The sequence below is a fragment of the Coregonus lavaretus genome (assembly GCF_964263955.1).
Source record: "Coregonus lavaretus genome assembly, chromosome: 10".
NCBI classification, from domain to species: domain Eukaryota; kingdom Metazoa; phylum Chordata; class Actinopteri; order Salmoniformes; family Salmonidae; genus Coregonus; species Coregonus lavaretus.
The window spans coordinates 47329491-47350620 of record NC_139997.1 but is presented as its reverse complement, the minus strand read 5'-3'; the positions used below and the strand labels follow the sequence as shown (position 1 = coordinate 47350620).

Sequence of the window (21130 nt, the reverse complement as noted above, 5' to 3'; positions counted from 1 at the left end):
CATTGGCAGTAGAATGGCCTTACTGAAGAGCTAAGTGACTTTCAACATAGCACTGTCATAGGATGCCACCTTTCCAACAAGTCAGTTCGTCAAATTTCTTCCCAGCTAGAGCTGCCCCGGTCAACTGTAAGTGCGGTTATTGTGAAGTGGAAACATCTAGGAGCAACAATGGTGAAGTGGTAGGCTACACAAGCTCACAGAACGGGACCGCTGAAGCGTGTAGCACGTAAAAATGGTCTGTCCTCGGTTGCAACACTCACTACCAAGTTCCAAACTGCCTCTGGAAGCAACAGCACAATAACAGTTTGTTGGGAGCTTCATGCATAGTGCCATCTGTAAAGTTTGGTGGAGGAGGAATAATGGTCTGGGGCTGTTTTTCATGGTTCGGGCTAGGCCCCTTAGTTCCAGTGAAGGGACATTTTAATGCTACAGCATACAATGACATTCTAGATGATTCTGTACTTCCAACATTGTGGCAACAGTTGTGGGAAGGCCCTTTCCTGTTTCAGCATGACAATGCCCCCATGCACAAAGCGAGGTCCATTTAGAAATGGTTTGTCGAGATCAATGTGGAATATCTAGACTGGCCTGCACAGAGCCCTGACCTCAACCCCATCGGACACCTTTGGGATGAATTGGAACGTCGACTGCGAGCCAGGCCTAATCACCCAACATCAGTGCCCAACCTCACTCATGCTCTTGTTGCTGAATGGAAGCAAGTCCCCGCAGCAATGTTCAAACATCTAGTGGAAAGCCTTTCCAGAAGAGTGGAGGCTGTTATAACAGCAAAGGGGGGACCATCTCCATATTAATGCCCCTGATTTTGGAATGAGATATTCGACAAGCAGCTGTCCACATACTTTTGGTCATGTAGTGTATATATATATATATGTGAGCTGATATGATCTCATGGTAATAAAGTGATTATTGCCTTGGGTTTCATGGGTAAAGGGAAGGGGGATCTTAGTTGTATTGTGGAAAGGGATGTAGGCTAAGACTAGCCCTTAAAAGTGCAACCACAAGTAGCAGCAGGCTATCACTTGTCATGGGACAGGGCTAGGGTTACAGCTAAGGTAAAACATTTTTATAGTATCAGTGTTGACTTGTGACCCCTTTTGATGCTGACAATGGAGTAACCCTGTAGGCCTAATTTACACAATTAATTCCTTCCGCTAACTTCGAAGCAATCTTTATAGGCCTACAGTATTCTGACATGGTAGGCTGATTTCATTATTGGGATTTATTGGAATTGTCAAGTAAACAATAATCTAGATAATTGATTTTCTTCGAAAACTCATGATGAGTATGAGGTCTCTAGAACGTCTCCATGTGGAGCACGCACGACCGCGTGGTAGCTATAAAAGCCGTTCACGCGCGCCTCCTCATTCGCCGGATGCATAGACCTTATGGATCAGATGTGAGGATGAAACAATCAAGCAAAATAGTATTTAAACGTGTTTTAGTGCATGCAAGTTCAGTCGGTCTCTCTGTATCTATTTCGTAATTTAGTGTGGGGACTATCTGAGATTTGGTTGCCTGTTTTCTTATTTTACTGCACACGTGGAGGTCTTTAAAAAGGCACTTAAGGTATGGGCTTTCTTCTACAAATCATCTACGGCTTTTATTACAATTTGTCCTTATAGGGATTTATTTCTCAACTGAATGATATTGATAAGGTAGACAGACGCCTTCACCTTATTTCGGGAAATGTAAGGTGAATTAAATAATAAAAAGTATGATAGAACTCTGATTCTCGTTATTGGAATGTCCGAATAAAATGAATGATGATGATAAAAAAAAAAAAATCCCATTCCATTTAGAAGTTCCATTGAAATTGACTTGAGATTCGCTCCTGTCAGAACATCTCTGTGAACACTTGCTTCAATAATGTGCTAATAAATAACCCCAAATCATTATATTGTATAACTTTTATTCGTTTTTTAAATTAAAATGTGAGAAATAGTTACTTACAGAATGTATTCTGGCAAATAGAATGGTTGTTGGCCATCCAAGCTGAATGGTTATCATAGAGAAGTTCTGATATTCATTAATTGACATTCACCATCTCGCGATAATTGCAACAACATTGTCACCTCACTACCCATAATTAATTGTAATGCTTCTTATGCATATCATTGTCGCTTCATGGAGACAGCTGACAAACATACCTATTTTTGGTGGATTACTGAAACATACTGTACACCTGATCCTGAGGTCCTACAGTGGATTGGCCTAAACCATACACTGTATTCTCAATTGATGACCTGGACAACCATATCTATCTACTACAAGTCGATAAAACAAGTCAACAAAAAAATATAATTTACCAAAGTGACAAAATACTTATAATGTGATTAAACTTTTTTTTAAAGACACCAAATATTTGTAATTATTTACTCCTGTGTAATAAATATGTTGTTATTGTTTTGGGGGGTATTTTTAGCCTACTGTATGATTGACACTGTCCTCCTGGTCTAATAAGAGGAGTTGAAGATGGAGGACACATGGGAACTTCAACTGACCACTACTCTTTACATGACCTCTGACCTTATACTCTCCACAAACCTCACCAACCTGACCAACTGCACCAACACCAACTCCAGCTGCACCGTCTCTAGCGTCAAGCTTTCCCCTTACTACCAACACTCTCTGGCCATAGCAGCCAGCTTCACCCTGGCCTACCTGTTCATCTTCCTGCTGTGCATGGTGGGTAATTGCCTGGTGTGCCTCATTGTGGTTAAGAACCGTCACATGCGGACGGTCACCAACCTCTTCATCCTCAACCTGGCTATCAGTGACCTGCTGGTGGGCATCTTCTGCATCCCAACCACGCTGGTGGACAACCTCATCACAGGTACAGTAATACCCTACTGCTATAGAAGAATGGCCCATCTCCTGTCTCTGTAACGTGAGGCAGCTTGATGTACAAGTACACCCACTGGACAAGAGGCTAGTCTATCGCAGGGCCTTACCTCCAATCCATCTCATTAATGCTGAGTGTCAAGCAGAGAGGCATCGAGTCCTATCATTTTTAGAGCATTTTTGGTATGACCTTCCAATCTCAGGGCGGAAACTCTAACCACAAAGCCACTGAGTTGGTTTTACCCTACTGCTATAATGATTCCGTAAATTAATAAAAACATGATGCTTTGTATTCAGTGCTGTTAGCTTTGATGAAAATAATGATGCAACCTTTAGAGAAAGACAGTTATTTCTATAACTGATTGGCCAGTTGCCTTTAGCTATTGACTACGACAATTATTAGGATAACCCCTCTTGTGCCTTGAAAGAAACATAATTATAGCTATCCCCAGTAGTCATTCACATGTAATGTATGACTCTGTTTGAGCAGGGGTCTTATATGTGTCTGAAGTTGCACATGCACGTGCCCCAGCCCAGCCAGCTTTGCAATGGTTTAGATAAGTTCAATTCATTCTCACAGTAATACATCTTCACACATCTCACAAGCTGAATCGCCATCCTGTTATTGCATTTTTTAAATATATATTTTTAAACTATAATATAAAAAAATATAATATGCCATTTAGCAGACGCTTTTATCCAAAGCGACTTACAGTCATGCGTGCATACATTTTTGTGTATGGGTGGTCCCGGGGATCGAACCCACTACCTTGGCGTTATAAGCGCCGTGCTCTACCAGCTGAGCTACAGAGGACCACAAACTATTATTAATAGCGAACCTTTTTAACATTGTCTTGTAAAGAAAGAAAGAAAGAAAGAAAGAAAGAAAGAAAGAAAGAAAGAAAGAAAGAAAGAAAGAAAGAAAGAAAGAAAGAAAGAAAGAAAGAAAGAAAAAAAGCCTTTTGTAAACTAACACTCGCACTTGACTCTTTTCAACCTTACTAGCGCTGACTTTGCTGATAGCTACTTTATTGAGGAAAATGTACTTACCATGACTGTGATATGTGGTTGTCCCACCTAGCTATCTTAAGATGAATGCACTAACTGTAAGTCACTCTGGATAAAAGCAACTGCTAAATGAAAAAAATCTAAATGTAAATTGGATATTGCGGATTCATGTTTGAATAGTTCAGAACTGAGAGAATATTAGTGGGTCTGAACATGATGATTGCATCTGTCTTTCATTTGACAGCCTGATGAATAGCTTTACATTTTTAGACAGTTCTTCACAATTTATTAATCTCTTCAATACAGAAATTAGTAGAGTCCAGGCAGTAAAGGTGCTTTTAGAAAACCCCAAATGTACAAAAGTGTGAAATAATCATTGCCATAAAATCACTCAGTCAGGAAGACTTCACTTATAGTAATTACCTTTTCAAAACACACCTTTTGTTGGCTGCATATTCACGCTGGGTAGGTACAAATACTTCATCCACTTCATCCACTCTTGTGCAAAAAGGTATATTGGCATCTTTTATGCAGGTTTGAAATGTACAGTACTCCTGAAGTTGTTTATTATTCTGACCAAATCACGTGTACCAAACTAACTCACTTGTACTAAACTAACTCACTTGTACTAAACTAACTCACATGTACCAAACTAACTCACGTGTACCAAACTAACTCACGTGTACCAAACATGCCAAAAGCACCTGTTCACAGTATGGCTATTGACTCTAACTGACATGTCTGGCAGCTCACCAGTAAAGTGTTATTGTTGCTATTGTTGTTTGGCAGGCTGGCCCTTTAGCAATGCAGTGTGTAAGCTAAGTGGCCTGGTACAGGGGATATCAGTGGCTGCATCTGTCTTCACCTTGGTTGCCATCGCTGTGGACAGGTAAGTCCCCCACCTCCTCCCTCCCCCATTGTCTCCTTTAGGCATGCAGGGTACTTGTTTACAAGTATCTGCACATGTGAATTGGAAGGGGATAGAAAGGCTTTCATGTATGCATGTTAAACACTTTGTGTTGTACAGTAAACAGTTTAATCTACAGATGTAGGATCTTAATTTGAGCCGGTTTGCTACAGCATAATTTTTTTCCTGCAGCAACAGGAAATGTGAATTATTTTGTGGATTATAATTAATCCACATTTTTTGTAGGGGTTGATACATTTTTCATTAGGGCAAATCAAGTCTGACATTTTAAAGTGGTAATTACAAACTTTAGAAGCCATTTAACCCTCAAATACACTACAAGTTTGCATTTCCTGCTGTGCAGGACAATTCTCAGCAACAAAAGAGGGATCAAATTAAGATCCTACATCTGTATGTGGCGTATAAAGAAGCCTTAGTGAAATGAATCGCTTCATCACTTCTCATCTATCTCTCCTCTCTCTCTCTCCCATTAGATTCCGCTGTATTGTTTACCCCTTTAAGCCCAAGCTAACCTTTCTTGTTGCTAAGGCAACTACAGGGCTGGTGTGGGCTCTTGCATTGGTGATCATGCTTCCGTCGGCTGTGATGCTGACGGTGGATCAAGAGGAGGGTCACTTCATGGTATCCAGTGATAACAAAATCTACCCTCTCTACTACTGCTATGAGACTTGGCCTGACCCTGAGATGAGGAAAGTTTACACCATGGTCCTGTTCACACACATCTACCTGATTCCCTTGGCTCTCATCATGATCATGTATGGCTGGATCGGAGCCAAGCTCTCCGCTACAGCTGTTCTGTCCAGCAGGGGGCACCCAGACATCAAGTCCCCTATCTCCCAGAGGAAGGTCAAGGTGGTTAAGATGCTCATTGTGGTGGCTCTCCTCTTCATGCTGTCCTGGCTGCCACTCTGGACCTTGATGCTCCTCACAGACTACGCCAGACCTGAAGGGGACCAGCTGGACCTTCTGACAGGCTACATCTTCCCCTTCTCCCACTGGCTGGCCTTCTCCAACTCCAGCATCAACCCCATCATCTATGGCTACTTCAATGAGAACTTTAAGAAGGGCTTCCAGGCTGCCTGTTGTCCTGGATCCTGTTGCAGCGTAGTCCCTCAGGAGGAGGCAGTGAGCAAGGCTCAGCAGGGGTGCAAGGCCAGAGTGCCCCGGGACACAGCCCTCAGCGCCAATCCTCTCACCACCCGGGGGGTGAGGAACTGCATCCACACCGACAGCGACCTGACGGGCTGCGTGTGTCTAGAGATGGAGCAGAGGAAGGAGGAGGGCTCGGCAGAGACAGGAGGCTTGCGGGGCTCGGGGGTAGAGGGAAGTAACAGTAACAGTGGAGTGTCAATAAAAAGGGGTCTTCATGCGGAGGATGTCGATGGACTCTCTCCAATGGGGGTTGCTGTGTGTCAGGCGTGGGAGCATTGAAAGGCAGTGAGGTGGACAACAACAGTGGGGTGTGTGTGCATGGTGAGGTTGGAGAATGAACAGGTTGGAGATAAGAGGATGTTGTCATGACATTTGACTGTGAAAAAGCGTTTTCTACCTGACTGTAATACTAGATGTGTCCTACACAGGAGCCCTCAATTCAGCTGTCATTGCAGAGACCCATTATAGTATAATACATGTGAGGGAAGAATAAAGTGAACCACCTGCATTTCTGTCCTCCAGCTCAGCTTTCTGTCCTCCAGCTCAGCTTTCTGTCCTCCAGTTCAGTTTTCTGTCCTCCAGCTACAGAGTTGTTCGCTACAGCTTGCTTAGCTAAATAATGGCCTAGGGAAATCTTTAGGTAATGTAAGAGGACATTCATATCTTACTACTAACTGGGTATTACTGACATTCATTAGCCATTTGAGTTGACCTTATGGCTGATATCCAATACACTCACCCAGAAAAAGTTGGCCACAAAAAAAGACTATGGAGATTACATTTTCACATGCAAATAGCACGTTGTTTAATTTCTTCTGGTCAAGAAATGACATCCCATGATAGCAACATTTCTTTGATTTAAACTATACACATTTTGATGACAAAGTTTCCTGTTACTTACTGTATGAATATTGATGTGTGGTGAACCAAATATGAGCCTATTCCAGATGGTAGAATGCAGAGCAGATATGACGTCGAGAAAGTAACTGAAATGAACTGGCAAGGGTTGCAAGCTGTTGCAAGGCTAATTGGTAATGCAAGTGTGTGTTCTCTTGAAGTATGTAACCTTACATGCTCTAACACAGGGGTTCTCAAAGTGGGGTCCACAGGCAGTGGAGGCTGCTGAGGGGAGGACGGCTCATAATAATGGCTGGAACGGAGCGAATGGAATGGCATCAAACACATGGAAACCATTTTTAAAAATATGAATATTACCTACATCAACAGAATAAACAAATTTGAGGGATTAGTGGAATAAGTTTAGAGGGTGTAATACAATATAATGTAATATTATGAATCTACAATTGATGTTCTTAATAATATTATGAATCTACAATTTAGGTTCTTAACCCCGGGCAACATAGGTCTGGGGAGGCTCACAGGGATGTTGGTATCCACTGTACTCCACCAATTATACAAATTTCAACTCAACACTTCTTGTATTCCTCAATTTTGGGGGGGGGGGGGGGGGGCACAAATGCACTGTAATTTAAGCTTTAAAATTGCAACGTTTTCTCTCTGCCTCATGGCAACGTGTAGAATTTCAGGATATTAGCTTTAAAGCTGCAACAACAAAATATCTCTCTGCCCCATGACAAAATGTGTAGAATTGCAAAAACATTTTCTCTACAATGTCAAGAGGTGGGCCTTTAAAATGTTCCTTTACAGACATTTGAGCCATTTAGCAGACGCTCTTATCAGAGCGACTTACAGTTAGTGAGTACATACATTTTTCATACTGGGCCTGAGACTAGTTTTTTTATTCCACGCACTGCCGAAGTCATAGTAAAACTCCTTGTATCCTTTTTTAAAACAGTTTTTTTTACTTGAGTTGTGTTCTGATTATGAGGGGTCCCTGATGAATTTGCTATCACAAAATGGGTCCCTGGACCCAAAAGGTTTGAGAACCCCTGCACTAACAGGTGGCTTGCAAACTTGAATTATAAACAGGTTGATGTTGGTGTGGACTGTGTATGAATACAGATCAAAGTGCTGTGTTTACAATGTGAAAAAGTGATTTATCTGTGTTTGTGATTGTCAGTATATTTTTGTGTATTTATTTTTGCAGCTACCATAGAATGTTGCTTTAACTATTGGAGTAGTAAAATAGGGTCACACTTATTTGGATAGTCTGGATAGCATCTACAGACGGTCATATTATCAACAAACTATCTTTTGATAAGCAGCTACTAGCTAAGGTTACGATTAGCGTTAGGGTTAGTTTTACAATAAGGGTAAGGGTTAAGGTTAGGGCCAGGGTTAAGTTTGGGGTTAGGATAAGGGTTAAGATTAGGGTTAGGGCTAGGGTTAGGGTGAGTAGATAGATAGTTGAAATGTTACTGATAGTCTGTAGATAGTCTGTAGCGCGTCTACAGATGTACTATCCAAATAATGCTCTGGATAAGAGCGTCTGCTAAATGACGTAAATGTAAATGTAATTTTTACCTAAAATAGTGCAAGACAGTGATGTGGTTGTATACAGTAAATTATATTAGTGATCTTGAGGTACATTTGCATTACCAGATTGTAGTTTGTCGATGGACTGTTCTAGATAAGTATGTTTCGTAGCTTTCAGTTTAAATAGGACTGATATCCACCTCACACAGAGTTTCGAACTATTTGTAATAATGGTGTCATGTTAGATATTGTCCTTACGTCCTGCTTTGGTTGTTAAGTGGAAATTGTTGTTTAATGGTATTCTTGTATAAAGTGTTATCAGGTGAAGCGTTGATAGAAATTTGAGTGAAGCTATCCAAATTACAAAAATGATTCCCTTTTCTTCTATACCAACTGCACCACTGCATTCTCCTGAGACAGACAGTACTGCATGTAGATGTTTTTGTTTCTGAATAGTCCCCATCCTCTCATCGTATTAATCCCATCAAATGTTATTTTCCTATTGATTGCTCATTAGTGCATGATGTATGGAGATTGCTCCAATTAGTTCCTTTTCACGTCAAATCCCTAAATCAGAAACAGAAGGTAATAACTCCCCTGATCAATAATGTATCATAATTGCTTGTTATCTTTGAATAAAGTCCACTAAAACATGCACACCCCCATGTTGTGTCTTGTTACTGGGATTAAAAAACACTACAGATGTAATATCTTAATTGTACCAGTTTCTCACAGCAGGAAAATAATCCTGCAGCAACAGGACATGTGAATTATCATGTGGATTATAAATAATGGACATTTTGTAGGATTATATATATTTTTCGTTAGGGCAAATCAAGTCTGACATTTGTAAATGGAAATTACAAACTTTAGAAGACTTTTTAAACCTTGAATACACTATAAGTTTGCATTTCCTGCTGCGCTGGGAAAATTCTCTGCGACAACAGTTATTAAATTAAAACCCTCCCGTTGTCCTAGGGTCAAAATGACCCGCCACTGTGTTGAACCAACTTTATTTATTTTTTATTTTTTTGGGATCATTTGTGAGAAGGAGGCAGTGAGACTTTAAAGAAAGTATTACTGCCTCCTTCTCACAAATGATCCAAAAAATATAAAAATTTAATAAAGTTGGTTCAACACAGTGGCGGGTCATTTTGACCCTAGGACAACGGGAGGGTTAAGATATCCGTCTGTACTTCAGTAGTCATCAGTGATAAAAACATTAGTTGTTAACGGGATTTACCATTTCGATCATGTCTATCAAATATAATTTCTTGACTTGTATGAAACATGATGAAGAACATGGCATGTTTGTGTGTATGTTTAAACATAGATTATTGAGTGACAGTTTGTGACATTTAAAGACGTCCTCCAGTGATTTTTTAACTTTTACTGTTGAAAAGCAATATCCCAAGTATAAATACAGTAAAGTACCGGTACACACACTAAAGAGTAAAAATAATAAGTTTTGGGCAAAATAGACACAACTGTTTTTTAGAAACAACTGCAAATTTCAAGGAGTAGGGCTTTCAAGGAGTTGGTCTGATGGGGATTTGTGATGTCATCGGCCTCCCCCTTACCTGAGGAACAATAGAGGAGCAATTGAGAACAAAAGAGGAAAGGCCAATGAAAGGCATTGTGCTATGTCGAGGATACCTGGGCCACCTATTGAGATGTGCCTTTTGTTAAGGAAATCAGGTAATAAATGAGCTGAAAAGGAGCCTGGAGTAGGACTTTAATAGTGACTGGCTGCCAGTCAGTCAGCAGATGATAAAAAGCCAGCGGTGAGATGCACTGTCTGTCTCTGTGCTTGCCATGTCATCAGGCCTCCCACTGTCTCCTGATCACCATAATACATAACAACGGATCTGGAGGATACCGTTAAATGGGGTACATGTTCCATATTTAGGAGGCAGTCCAGAGTGGATTTAATTTGACTGGTTGACTCTATAGCCATGCGGCCTAGATCCAGTAGATGCTATTTGTGCCGGTAGTTTAAGTTGTAATGTGAGGGAAATAAGGTAGAGAAAGCTTTGTAATACAGGTCTTGGAGTTTTGAACAAAGTGAGTCCTTTTAGTCAGACTTTAGCTAATGGCTGTTAGGTCACAAGAATTTAAATGTTCCAATTGAGAAGTCCTGTATGTAGAAGTATGGCATATTTAGTTTTGTTACAAAGTAAAATGTATGATTTCACTGAAATGTACTTTTGTTGACCATGTGATTCTGAAAGAGTTTTAACATAAAAAATAAAAAAACGGTGTCCTCTTTTAAACACAATACATACAACTTAATTTCCACCATACCACCTTGGATATGAATTCAGCATTGGAGAACAGAAGCAGAGGCAGAGAGCAGAGTGGCCTTAGATAATGGACGCTCTGCAATCCTGCCAAATATGGTATTCTGATGGAAAAGGCCTCCTGTAGCTCAGTTGGTAGAGCATGGTGCTTGCAACGCCAGGGTTGTGGGTTCGATTCCCACAGGGGGCCAGTCTGGAAAATGTATGCACTCACTAACTGTAAGTTGCTCTGGATAAGAGCGTCTGCTAAATGAGTAAAATGTAAAAATGAATCACTTACATAATAAGAAAACAACACTTTTGTCATTACCTATAGCAATACTTCAACCAGCCATTAACAGCATTGGATCAAAGGAATCAAAACAGGACTTACACAACAACTACTATTAATAGTTTAGTATTGTTATATCACAAAATGTGCTCCTACAAACAGAATTCTTTACATCTGAGAGAGTGAAGATGGTTCAACCCTTTACCACATACATTATGGGAGAACCATGGAAAACATGTTGGATTAGTTTATATCACTTAGAATGACAGTGCTTATTTATGGGGGATTCTATATTATAATGTATTCTAACAATTTGCTACCACTATAGCATAGTGTTTAAACTAAAGTATGTAATCTGTCATTCAAGGAGAAATGTACATACACTGAGTATACAAAACATTATGCTCTTTCCATGACATAGACTGACCAGGTGAAAGCTATGATCCCTTATTGATGTCACTTGTTAAATCCACTTCAACCAGTGTAGATCAGTGTTTCCCAAACCTCTCCTTGAGTACCCCTTGCCTGTCCAGGTATTTGATGTGTTCCAGAACTAGCACAGCTGATTCAAAAGGTCACCTAATCATCAAGATCCTCATTAGTTAAATCAGCTGTGCTAGTTCTGGAATACATGAAATAGGAAGAGTGGCTGGGGGTACTCGAGGATAGGTTTGGGAAACACTGGTGTAGATGAAGGGGAGGAGATGGGTTAAAGAAGGATTTTTAAGCCTTGAGATATTTGAGACATGGATTGTGTATGTGTGCAATTCAGAGGGTGAATGGGCAAGACAAAAAATGTAAGTGCCTTTGAACGCTGTATGGTAGTAGGTGCCAGGCGCACCGGTTTGTGTCAAGAACTGCAACGCTGCTGGATCCCCTCAAAACGCACTTCTCATATAAGATGAAATTAATACATTTCTCACTCACATGTCATTTGATGACATACCTGTACATAGGTTTATGACAGACATATTCATGAATCTACTTTTTGCAGAAATCCTTGGGCATAATCAGTGTAATAGAAAAAAAGAGAAGAGTACAATCAGATCCGTTTTCTAACTGCCTGACAGCTCAGACTCATTAAGATGATAATAGGTTGGAGTGCAATGATGCATACTATACATGAAGTTCTTGTATCATTCAAAACTTTGCACTCAAAGTCTGTCAATGTTTGTTGACAATAAAGTAAATAAAATATTATACAAAACGTTTGAAACACTGCAAGGAATGTAATGATTTATGGTTTATTGAATTCCTACAGCTTGGAGGTGACAAACACACCTGATGACATCACTACAGCCAGTGTGACACAGTTGAAGCACCCATTGGGAGGCCACTCAGACAATAACAATAGCCCAAGATTGCACAAATCAAACTGTTGATTACTTGATGACTACAAGTCTCTCTGTCCCCTGTTATTTAGGCTCTTGTACAGCCACTTGTATTATCGTCCCGTTTTGTTAGATAGATGATGACTTGCTTATCATGAACTATTTGTGTCCCATTGTGTTGTCATGACATTTTTCCGAAGAGGAGGAGACAGACTGATTAAAAAATGGTTCAGTGTTGGAGAGAACTGCTAAACTTTGCTAAAGCATAACCACCATGCCAGTCAGTATTGCGAAGCTTAACAGTCATGCGAGGAGTACTGTGAAAGCATTCCTCCGCATCAATGCTCAGCCTGACCTCAGAGCCATACAAACATACTTTACGTATTTCTGAGCACCTCCAAGGAGAAGGGTGTAATTGCAGATGGCAATTAGGGGCGTTTTTTGATATAGGCGTTTCTTGATGTCAAGTTACACCCATTAACGCTCGCCATTTGTCCGTGGCCGTTTCGTTCGTGTCGGGGACAACAGTTGCATTGTAGCTAAACCTAACCCTAACTCTTTTCCTAACCATAACCTAGTCTCCTAACGTGCCACGCTAATTCACCTAACCTTCCACGTTAATGATCCTAACCTGCCACGTTAGTTATCCTAACCTGCTATGTAAACAAATAATCTGTGTTGAGAAACCATTAGTCTCATAACACCGGAACTGATCAATTGCAAGTATCAATGGACGTTTCCTGATATCAGGGAACAACCACATCAAGAAATTGCCCGAATTTCGGTCTACAACTACACCATATTCCCGCCAAGACGTACAGTATGATACATACCTACTAATGGTTGAGTTACATTACACAGAAACGAAAGTAGTGAGATTGGTCGGGGAGATTGGGTGGGCGTAATCCGCGACCGTCTAGCAATCCAAAGGTTGCGTGTTCGAGTCACATCGAGGACAACTATAGCATTTTAGTTTATCCTTAATCTAAATTTAACCCAATTCACCTAACCTTTGTCGTTAGTTCCCCTAACCGCCAATGTCAATTCTCCCCGTAACTCTCCTTTGTTGCTAGAGCACAACAAGCAACCTGGTCTCAGAGAAAGACCTATATGTACATATCTACCTCAATTACCTCGTAGCCCTGCACATGGACTCGGTACTGGTACCCTGTGTATATAACCAAGTTACCGTTACTCATTGTGTATTTATTCCTTGTGTTCTTTTTTATTATTTATATATTTTTCTCTCTGCATTGTTGGGAAGGACCGTCAGTAAGCATTTCACTGTTAATCTACACCTGTTGTTTACAAAGCATGTGACAAATCAAATTGGAATACTATATGATAAGTTAGTTAAGTCATCCAATTCGGATGCTATTGTACGACCGGGTATGACATATGATACTATACGTCCTATAATTCGTATGATATTGTATGACAGCTATTTCGTTCATAATGTAACCTAACATAATGTAATATATCATACTAAATGGACTGTCACGATTTACATACAGAATAATACGAATTGCCCTGAGACCTCGTTGCAGAACTTCAAGCACTACTCCACTAAGAAATCTAATCTCATCATCCTGTATAGTACACTGCTAAAATAATGGCCATTCCAGTTCTATACAGAACTGTTTTGAAGACCAAATAGGAAGCGAGCCCTTTCTTTTAAGAGTGTACAATACCTTTAACACTAAAGTGTACAGCACTACCTCATGGCCTGATCCATATGTTCCTGCATGGGCATTTCTGGTTGTTGTATTACTTAACCCTAATTGCTCCTGTAAGTCGCTCTGGATAAGAGCGTCTGCTAAATGACTAAAATGTAAATGTAAGTACGGAGGGACTGCACTGAGCACTATGAAGGTGTCTGCCCAATGAAATGCCACTGCCCCAGAGGCTGTCATTAGGCAGCACAGCAGGTAGGCTACACCACAGAGGGCTTCATTAAAATCAGCTGTAAGATGTCAATCAATAGATCATATCTGTTTATCAAGAGAATTCGAAGCTTTGTAATTGCTCTTGCAGATTTTAGATGGTGCTTATTAAATGAATTAGTTTATCATCTAATCAAGAAATGTCACTGACACATCTAATCAAGAAGTGTATTGACACACTAATGTTTATTGCCGAATATGACAACTACTGATAAGCATAATTGTAACCAACACCTTCCTAATATTGAGTTGCACCCTCTTTTGTCCTCAGAACAGTCTCAATTTGTCAGGGCATGGACTCTGCAAGGTGTCGAAAGCATTCCACAGGGATGCTGGCCAATGTTGACTCCAATGCTTCCAATAGTTGTGTGTAGCTCAGTTGGTTGAGCATGGCGTTTGCAACGCCAGGGTTGTGGGTTTGATTCCCACGGGGGGCCAGTATGAAAATGTATGCACTCACTAACTGTAAGTTGCTCTGGATAAGAGTGTTTGCTAAATGACTAAAATTTAAGTTGGCTGGATGTCCTTTGGGTGGTGGACCATTCTTGATACACATGGGAAACTGTTGAGTGTGAAAAACCTAGCAGCATTGCAGTTCTTGAGACATTCAAACCGGTGCACCTACTAGCATATCCCGATCAAAGGCACTTAAATATTTTATCTTGCCCATTCAGCCTCTGAATGGCACACATACACAATCCATGTCTCAATTGTCTCAAGGCTTAAAAATACTCATTTAACCTGTCTCCTCCCCTTCATCTATACTGATTGAAGTGGATTTAACAAGTGACATCAATAAGGGATCGTAGCTTTCACCTGGTCAGTCTATGTCATGGAAAGAGCATAATGTTCATAATGTTTTGTACACTCAGTGTACTGTACAGTAACCTGAAGAAAGGAAAGCACTGTCATTGATCTATGGTCTCTGGATGTACTCGGACATCTTGTGGGACACCTGCAGCAATGCATTAGATTGTCAATGACAGTGGTGTTACGAGTTATGATCACTTCTAATTCATTTTTCAGCTTGCATCAGCCAATGAGATTGAGAGGGACACAAAGACATTAATACTTATGGGGGTTATCCCAGAGGTTACTCTTTCCAAGAAAATGCATTAATGCTGATATCCAGTGCTCTCACTCAGATGTCATAAATAAATACATAGTTCATCCTACAAGCATAAAGAAACAGATATCACATTATAGGTAAAAGAGAATTTAAGCTGAAAGTTGTGTGTACAACTTAATGTGGCCCATGAACAACCAGAGAAAGTAGTAAAAAGGAGATGAGTGGAGTTGGAGTTAGTGGTCGTCAGCAAGCTGGCTGGCCCAGAGAGAGGCAGGGTGCGAGCAGAGCCCTAGTGACATCTCCAAACATGTCAGCACAGTGAGGTGAACAACACATCCCGCCCTGCCCTCTGCACCCAATCACAAGATCAACAAGGACAAAGCTGTTTTCCCTCGACCCCCACACCACCCTGTCAGCCCCGAGACAAACTGCCGTTGGATAGGGTGTAACTGTTCTGCAGGTGTCCTCTGCTGAGGATCCTATCCTATTTCCATACTTGATACTCATCCTTTGGACCTGAACCTGCCTTTGACTCAGGCAGCCATGGTTACTCCAGTGTTCTCCATACTGGGCTACATCTACTCTCTGAGTCTCCTGCCCCTGCTGCTGCCTGGTTGGAGCCAGGGCAGTCCCATCATGTCAGCTGAGGAGCTTCGAAGTGGCCCTGGGGCCAGGGGTCTGGTGGATACCTCCATGTTGGAGCAGGATGAAGACCTGGACATGCAGGACTTTCTGGGTCAGTTTCTGTCCACGTTGAACCTCACAGAGCTGGGCCCCCGGCCAATGCCCCGTGCGGCCCGTAAAGAGACACCAGAATACATGCTGGAACTGTACAACCGCTTCGCCAACGATCACACGGCCATGCCCTCTGCCAACATTGTGCGTAGTTTCAAGAATGAAGGTACAACGTTTACTTTTTTTGTCTGAAGACATTGTTTTTTAAATGTTAATCTTTTTAGCATTTTGAAAAATGTATTTTTGGATATGATTAATTGTTTATTTAGCTAACATTATAAAGCAACTCTAATTAACTTGAGACCTATAGCATTATACAATCTGTTGACTAATACAACTTAAAAAGTATATTAAAAGGTACACTGATACTCAGCTGTTTGTTTTCTTTTAGAGAAGTTAAGATTTGACTGTAACTGTAAATCACTCTTTGTTTGGATAGCTGAGGTTAACGTTAAATGATTCAAAGTGTTATGAAGTTTAGCCCTAGATGGACAAGAATGAAATATGATATTTGCCCTTAAAGAAACTTTTATTAAATTGTAATTGGTTTAACAGTCCCTTATTTCCTCCTCTTGAAGTCAGATCACATGATATGACTGCAATGAAATCTAACCATTTAAAAAAGAGCTAAAATATAACCCTTACTATTGATGCATTATTTAATATAAAATTGATTAAATCCAGACCTTCATTGATATTTTAATTCCAGATTCCTCCTCCTACAGTGTGACGGTCAGGGGCGTGAGGACACACCCCCTGCTGTTCAACATCTCCATCCCCCACCACGAGCACATCATCACCGCCGAGCTCCGCCTCTACACCCTGGTCCAGAAGGACCGCAGACACTACGCCGGCCTTGACCGCAAGGTTACCGTCTACAAGATCCATGAGGGGGGGCACTGGAGGAAAGAAGAGGGGAGGGACAGAAGAAGGAATGAGCAGGAGACAGCAGAAATTGAGGAAATGGAGGAGCTGGCAGCCCGGCAAGTCTACGGTAATGACGATGCCTGGATTACCTTCGACCTGACCCATCAGGTCAACCTTTGGCGGAAGGCAGAGAGCTCCACCCATCGACTGGAGGTCCACATTGCAAGTCTGGGTTCTGAAGGTGGGAAGACCCCCCAGGAAGTCAGACAAGAGGATGGAAGGAAAGAGTTGGTTGATGTGGATGTTGACATGGGCTCAGATGGTAAACACATGCCAGTGGTGATTGTGTTCTCAGATGATCAGAACAGAGACCATCTTGAGGAGAACAAGCGGGAGCTCAACCAGATAATAGAACATGAGAATGACCTGCCGGCTGACCTGGAGCCGAGTCCACAGGTGAACTGGGGGAACCAGGCTGGGAACGATGCTGGGAACGCTGATGGAGAGGAGCTGGACGAGGAGACTCTCATGCAACTGCACTCCAACCTAATTTACGACACGCCTCCCCGAATCCGCCGCAACACCAAGGGTGACCCCTGTAAGAAGACCCCTCTCTATGTGGAGTTTAAGGACATTGGCTGGGATACCTGGGTCATACAGCCCCTGGGCTATGAAGCCTATGAGTGCAATGGTGTATGTAGCTACCCTATGACCAACGAGGTCTCGCCTACCAAGCACGCCATTGTTCAGACTCGGCTGAGCAGTAAGATTCCACAGAAGGCATCACCAGCCTGCTGTGTTCCCACCAAGCTACAGCCCATCTCACTCCTTTACGTCGAGGACGGAGGAGTGGTCACCTACAAGCACAAGTACGAGGGCATGGTGGTGTCAGAGTGCGGCTGTAGATAGTCATAGAACTGACTGTAGGTTCAGGAGAGAGGTATAGAGACTGTGGATTAACATAGACTGAGTGGTCATCAATTTCACTATCAAGAAGAAAATCAGATCAAAAGTGCCCATTTGAAAATAACACATTTCTGCAATCATCAAGGATACTTGCTTTGTGAGCTAGTAGCAGACATATAGTGTAAACAGAATGGATACAGTACACCATATTAAGTGCATGAATAATTTATATATCTATCTATTGCAGCTTCAACTACATTGCATGACAAAGATAAACAGTGGAGGTGTAAATAGGAAGATGACAGAGCAAGAGGGGCCTGCCTGTATGTGCATTAAAGTATGTAAATTTGCCATTTGTAAAAGTACATTTCTTATTATATTGAGATATAAAATGTTATTTTACAATGCCAGCAACACAATTATTTAAAACAAAAGAGAAAAAAAGTTACATGTGAATATCATGCTCTTATTTGTAGTTTGTATATGTTTATGATCATACATAATAATATGCCATTTAGCAGACGCTTTTATCCAAAGCGACTTACAGTCATGCGTGCATACATTTTTGTGTATGGGTGGTCCCGGGGATCGAACCCATTACCTTGGCGTTACAAGCGCCGTGCTCTACCAGCTGAGCTACAGAGGACCACGATTTCCCTCACTGACTCTCCCATATTACATCACACCCTGGAAAAACATTTTCCGACATGTCTTCGGAATTCTGATCGGTTTTATGTCATAACTCGATAAATTGAAAAGTGAGGTGTAACTTTGCATTGGGACTTTTGATGTGTATACAAATACAAATCCATATGTTACATGTGGTTACGTTTATGCTACCTATCCTTTAAGAGAGGAGGATGAGGCAAATAAAGCAATTATTATCTAGATCTGAAGATGGTAGACTTTGCTTCTATCCAGCCTAAGATTTATAACCTAACTCACTACGGTAAGACAGTCCGTTCCTCATCAGTTGACTGTCACTTTGCTCCATCATGTGCCTCTGCCTTTCAACAACATTATATTTCATTATGATTCTTCCAGTTGTAGTAGTGATGGGGCAAAAAAACATTATATCAATACTGTAAAAAATAATATATATATATATATATATATATATATATAAATATAATTTGTTTTACTTGGTAGCGTATATACATTTTACTTTCGTTGTGACGATATTGGTATGTACCGTCAGATATGCATAAAACTTTAGTGGTTTAAATAGCTCTTGGTTTAAATGGTTGGTCCTGTATGGCTCAGTTGGTAGAGTAGTAGAGTATGGCGCTTACCAGGCCAGTATTGTGGGTTTGATTCCCGTGTCCACCTATATGTAAAATGTATGCAAGCATGACTCTTAAGTCGCGTCTGCTAAATGGCATATATTGTTATTATATATTATTCTACACTGAGTGTTCAAAACATTAAGAAAACCTTGCTAATGTTGAGTTGCACTCCCCCCCTTTTGCCCTCAGAACAGCCTCAATTTGTCGGGGCATGGACTATACAAGGTGTCGAAAGCGTTCCACAGGAACGCTGGCCAATGTTGACTCCAATGCTTCCCACAGTTGTGTCAAGTTGGCTGGATGTCCTTTGGGTGGTGGACCATTCTTGATACACACGGGAAACTGTTGAGCGTGAAAAACCCCAGCAGCGTTGCAGTTCTTGACACAAACCAGTGCACCTGGCACCTACTACCATACCCTGTTCAAAGGCACTTAAATATTTACATTTTAGTCATTTAGCAGATGCTCTTATCCAGAGCGACTTACAGGAGCAATTAGGGTTAAGTGCCTTGCTCAAGGGCACATTGACAGATTTTTCACCTAGTCGGCTCGGGGATTAGAACCAGCGACCTTTCGGTTATTGGCTTAACCACTAAGCTACCTGCCGCCCGATTTAGTCTTGCCCATTCAGCCTCTGAATGGCACACATACACAATCCATGTCTCAATTGTATCAAGGCTTAAAAATCCTTCTTTAACCTGTCTCCTCCCCTTCATCTACACTGATTGAAGTGGATTTAACAAGTGTGATCAATAAGGGATCATAGCTTTCAACTGTATTCACCTGGTCAGTCTATATCATGGAAAGAGTAGGTGTTCATAATGTTTTGTACACTCAGTGTATATTATAAATGAAAGCAAAACTATAACAGATAACTCGTATATATCCTACATGGAAAGACAAAGAGGTGTATTCTAAAGCAGAGCACAATAAATGGTGTTTGATGTTTATTACAAATGTGAGTGCTTCCAGGGTTGGGTAGGTTACTTTCTAAATGTAATAAGTTACAGTTACCTGTCCAAAATTGCAATCAGTAATGTAACTTTTGGATTACCCAAACTCAGTAACGTAATCTGATTACTTTTTTATATTACTTTCCCCATTAAGAGGCGTTAGAAGAAGACAAAAAGGATCCATCAAACACATTTGGTGTGTCAACATAGTGGTCTCTGACTTGAGATCAGACTCGCTCAGGTGGAACAAACTTAAACTTGCATCTTTTTCCAATGCTGAATTGAATGTCATTGAGAAAACAGAAAGGCATCACAAGGTTTTTTTGTTTTTTTGCAAACACCCTTTCTGAATTTAAAAGTAATCCAAGAAGTAATCATCTTGTTTTTCAAAAGTACCTGTAATCAGAGTACAATATTTTTGCTGGTAACGTAACTGATTACGGTTACAGTTTCTTTGTAATCAGATTACATGTAATTGATTATATGCAATCAGTTACTCCCCAACCCTGTGTGCGTCCATGATTGACTAGACGTAGCCTAGTGAAATGTATTATAGAGGTTCTCTATTACAAAGGCATGCAGACACGTGCACTACAGCAGAAGTGAACATGAAATGAATCTAGCTTTGAATAGTGTGGCATTGTGCAAAAAGGGCACTGAAAAATGAACTTGCCATATGGACGACCTTTCAAGAAGAGTGTTAAATCAGAGAAGAGAATGTGAAAGCAAAAGAAAAACAATACAAACGTGTCATTGCTTTTCTTTATTGCAGATATTTTGTCTCTTCAATTCATCAAACCTCTCCAATTGTAGAAAACAGAAGCAGAAGATGTACATATGATGCAGAGCCATAGATTAAGTTTGTTTGCTAGATGTTCTTTTTCCTGAATACATAATACTGTCCATGTCCATGGAAGCAAATGGATGTTTCAAATCCATTCTGCCCACTTATTTGTAGGGTAATCTATTTGCCCCAGACTGACTCACACCCCCTACCACCCCACCATCACACTTCCTTCTAAAGCCACATGCCACGCGAGCCGCTCCCCCCCCCCCCCATGTGGCGGTGATAAGGAGGTGTCAGGGCCTGGTGACTTGTAGACCATCACTCAGGATGAGACG

The 21130-nt window shown here is 41.0% G+C and overlaps 2 protein-coding genes across 2 annotated transcripts; both read left to right on the top strand.

Moving 5' to 3' along the window:
* Window positions 1–2493: 2493 nt before the first annotated feature.
* On the top strand, window positions 2494–6229 carry LOC311136369 (neuropeptide FF receptor 1-like; the record flags this gene model as incomplete). Its single annotated transcript, XM_084170473.1, has 3 exons — window positions 2494–2854; window positions 4660–4759; window positions 5272–6229. 3 exons carry the CDS (start codon window positions 2494–2496, stop codon window positions 6227–6229), a joined length of 1419 nt encoding a protein of 472 aa, XP_084026599.1.
* Window positions 6230–15804: 9575 nt separating this feature from the next.
* LOC311136151 (bone morphogenetic protein 10-like) lies at window positions 15805–17772 on the top strand (the record flags this gene model as incomplete). The annotated part of the gene is made up of 2 exons (XM_084170240.1): window positions 15805–16162; window positions 16706–17772. 2 exons carry the CDS (start codon window positions 15805–15807, stop codon window positions 17770–17772), a joined length of 1425 nt encoding a protein of 474 aa, XP_084026366.1.
* Between the last annotated feature and the right edge of the window lie 3358 nt (window positions 17773–21130).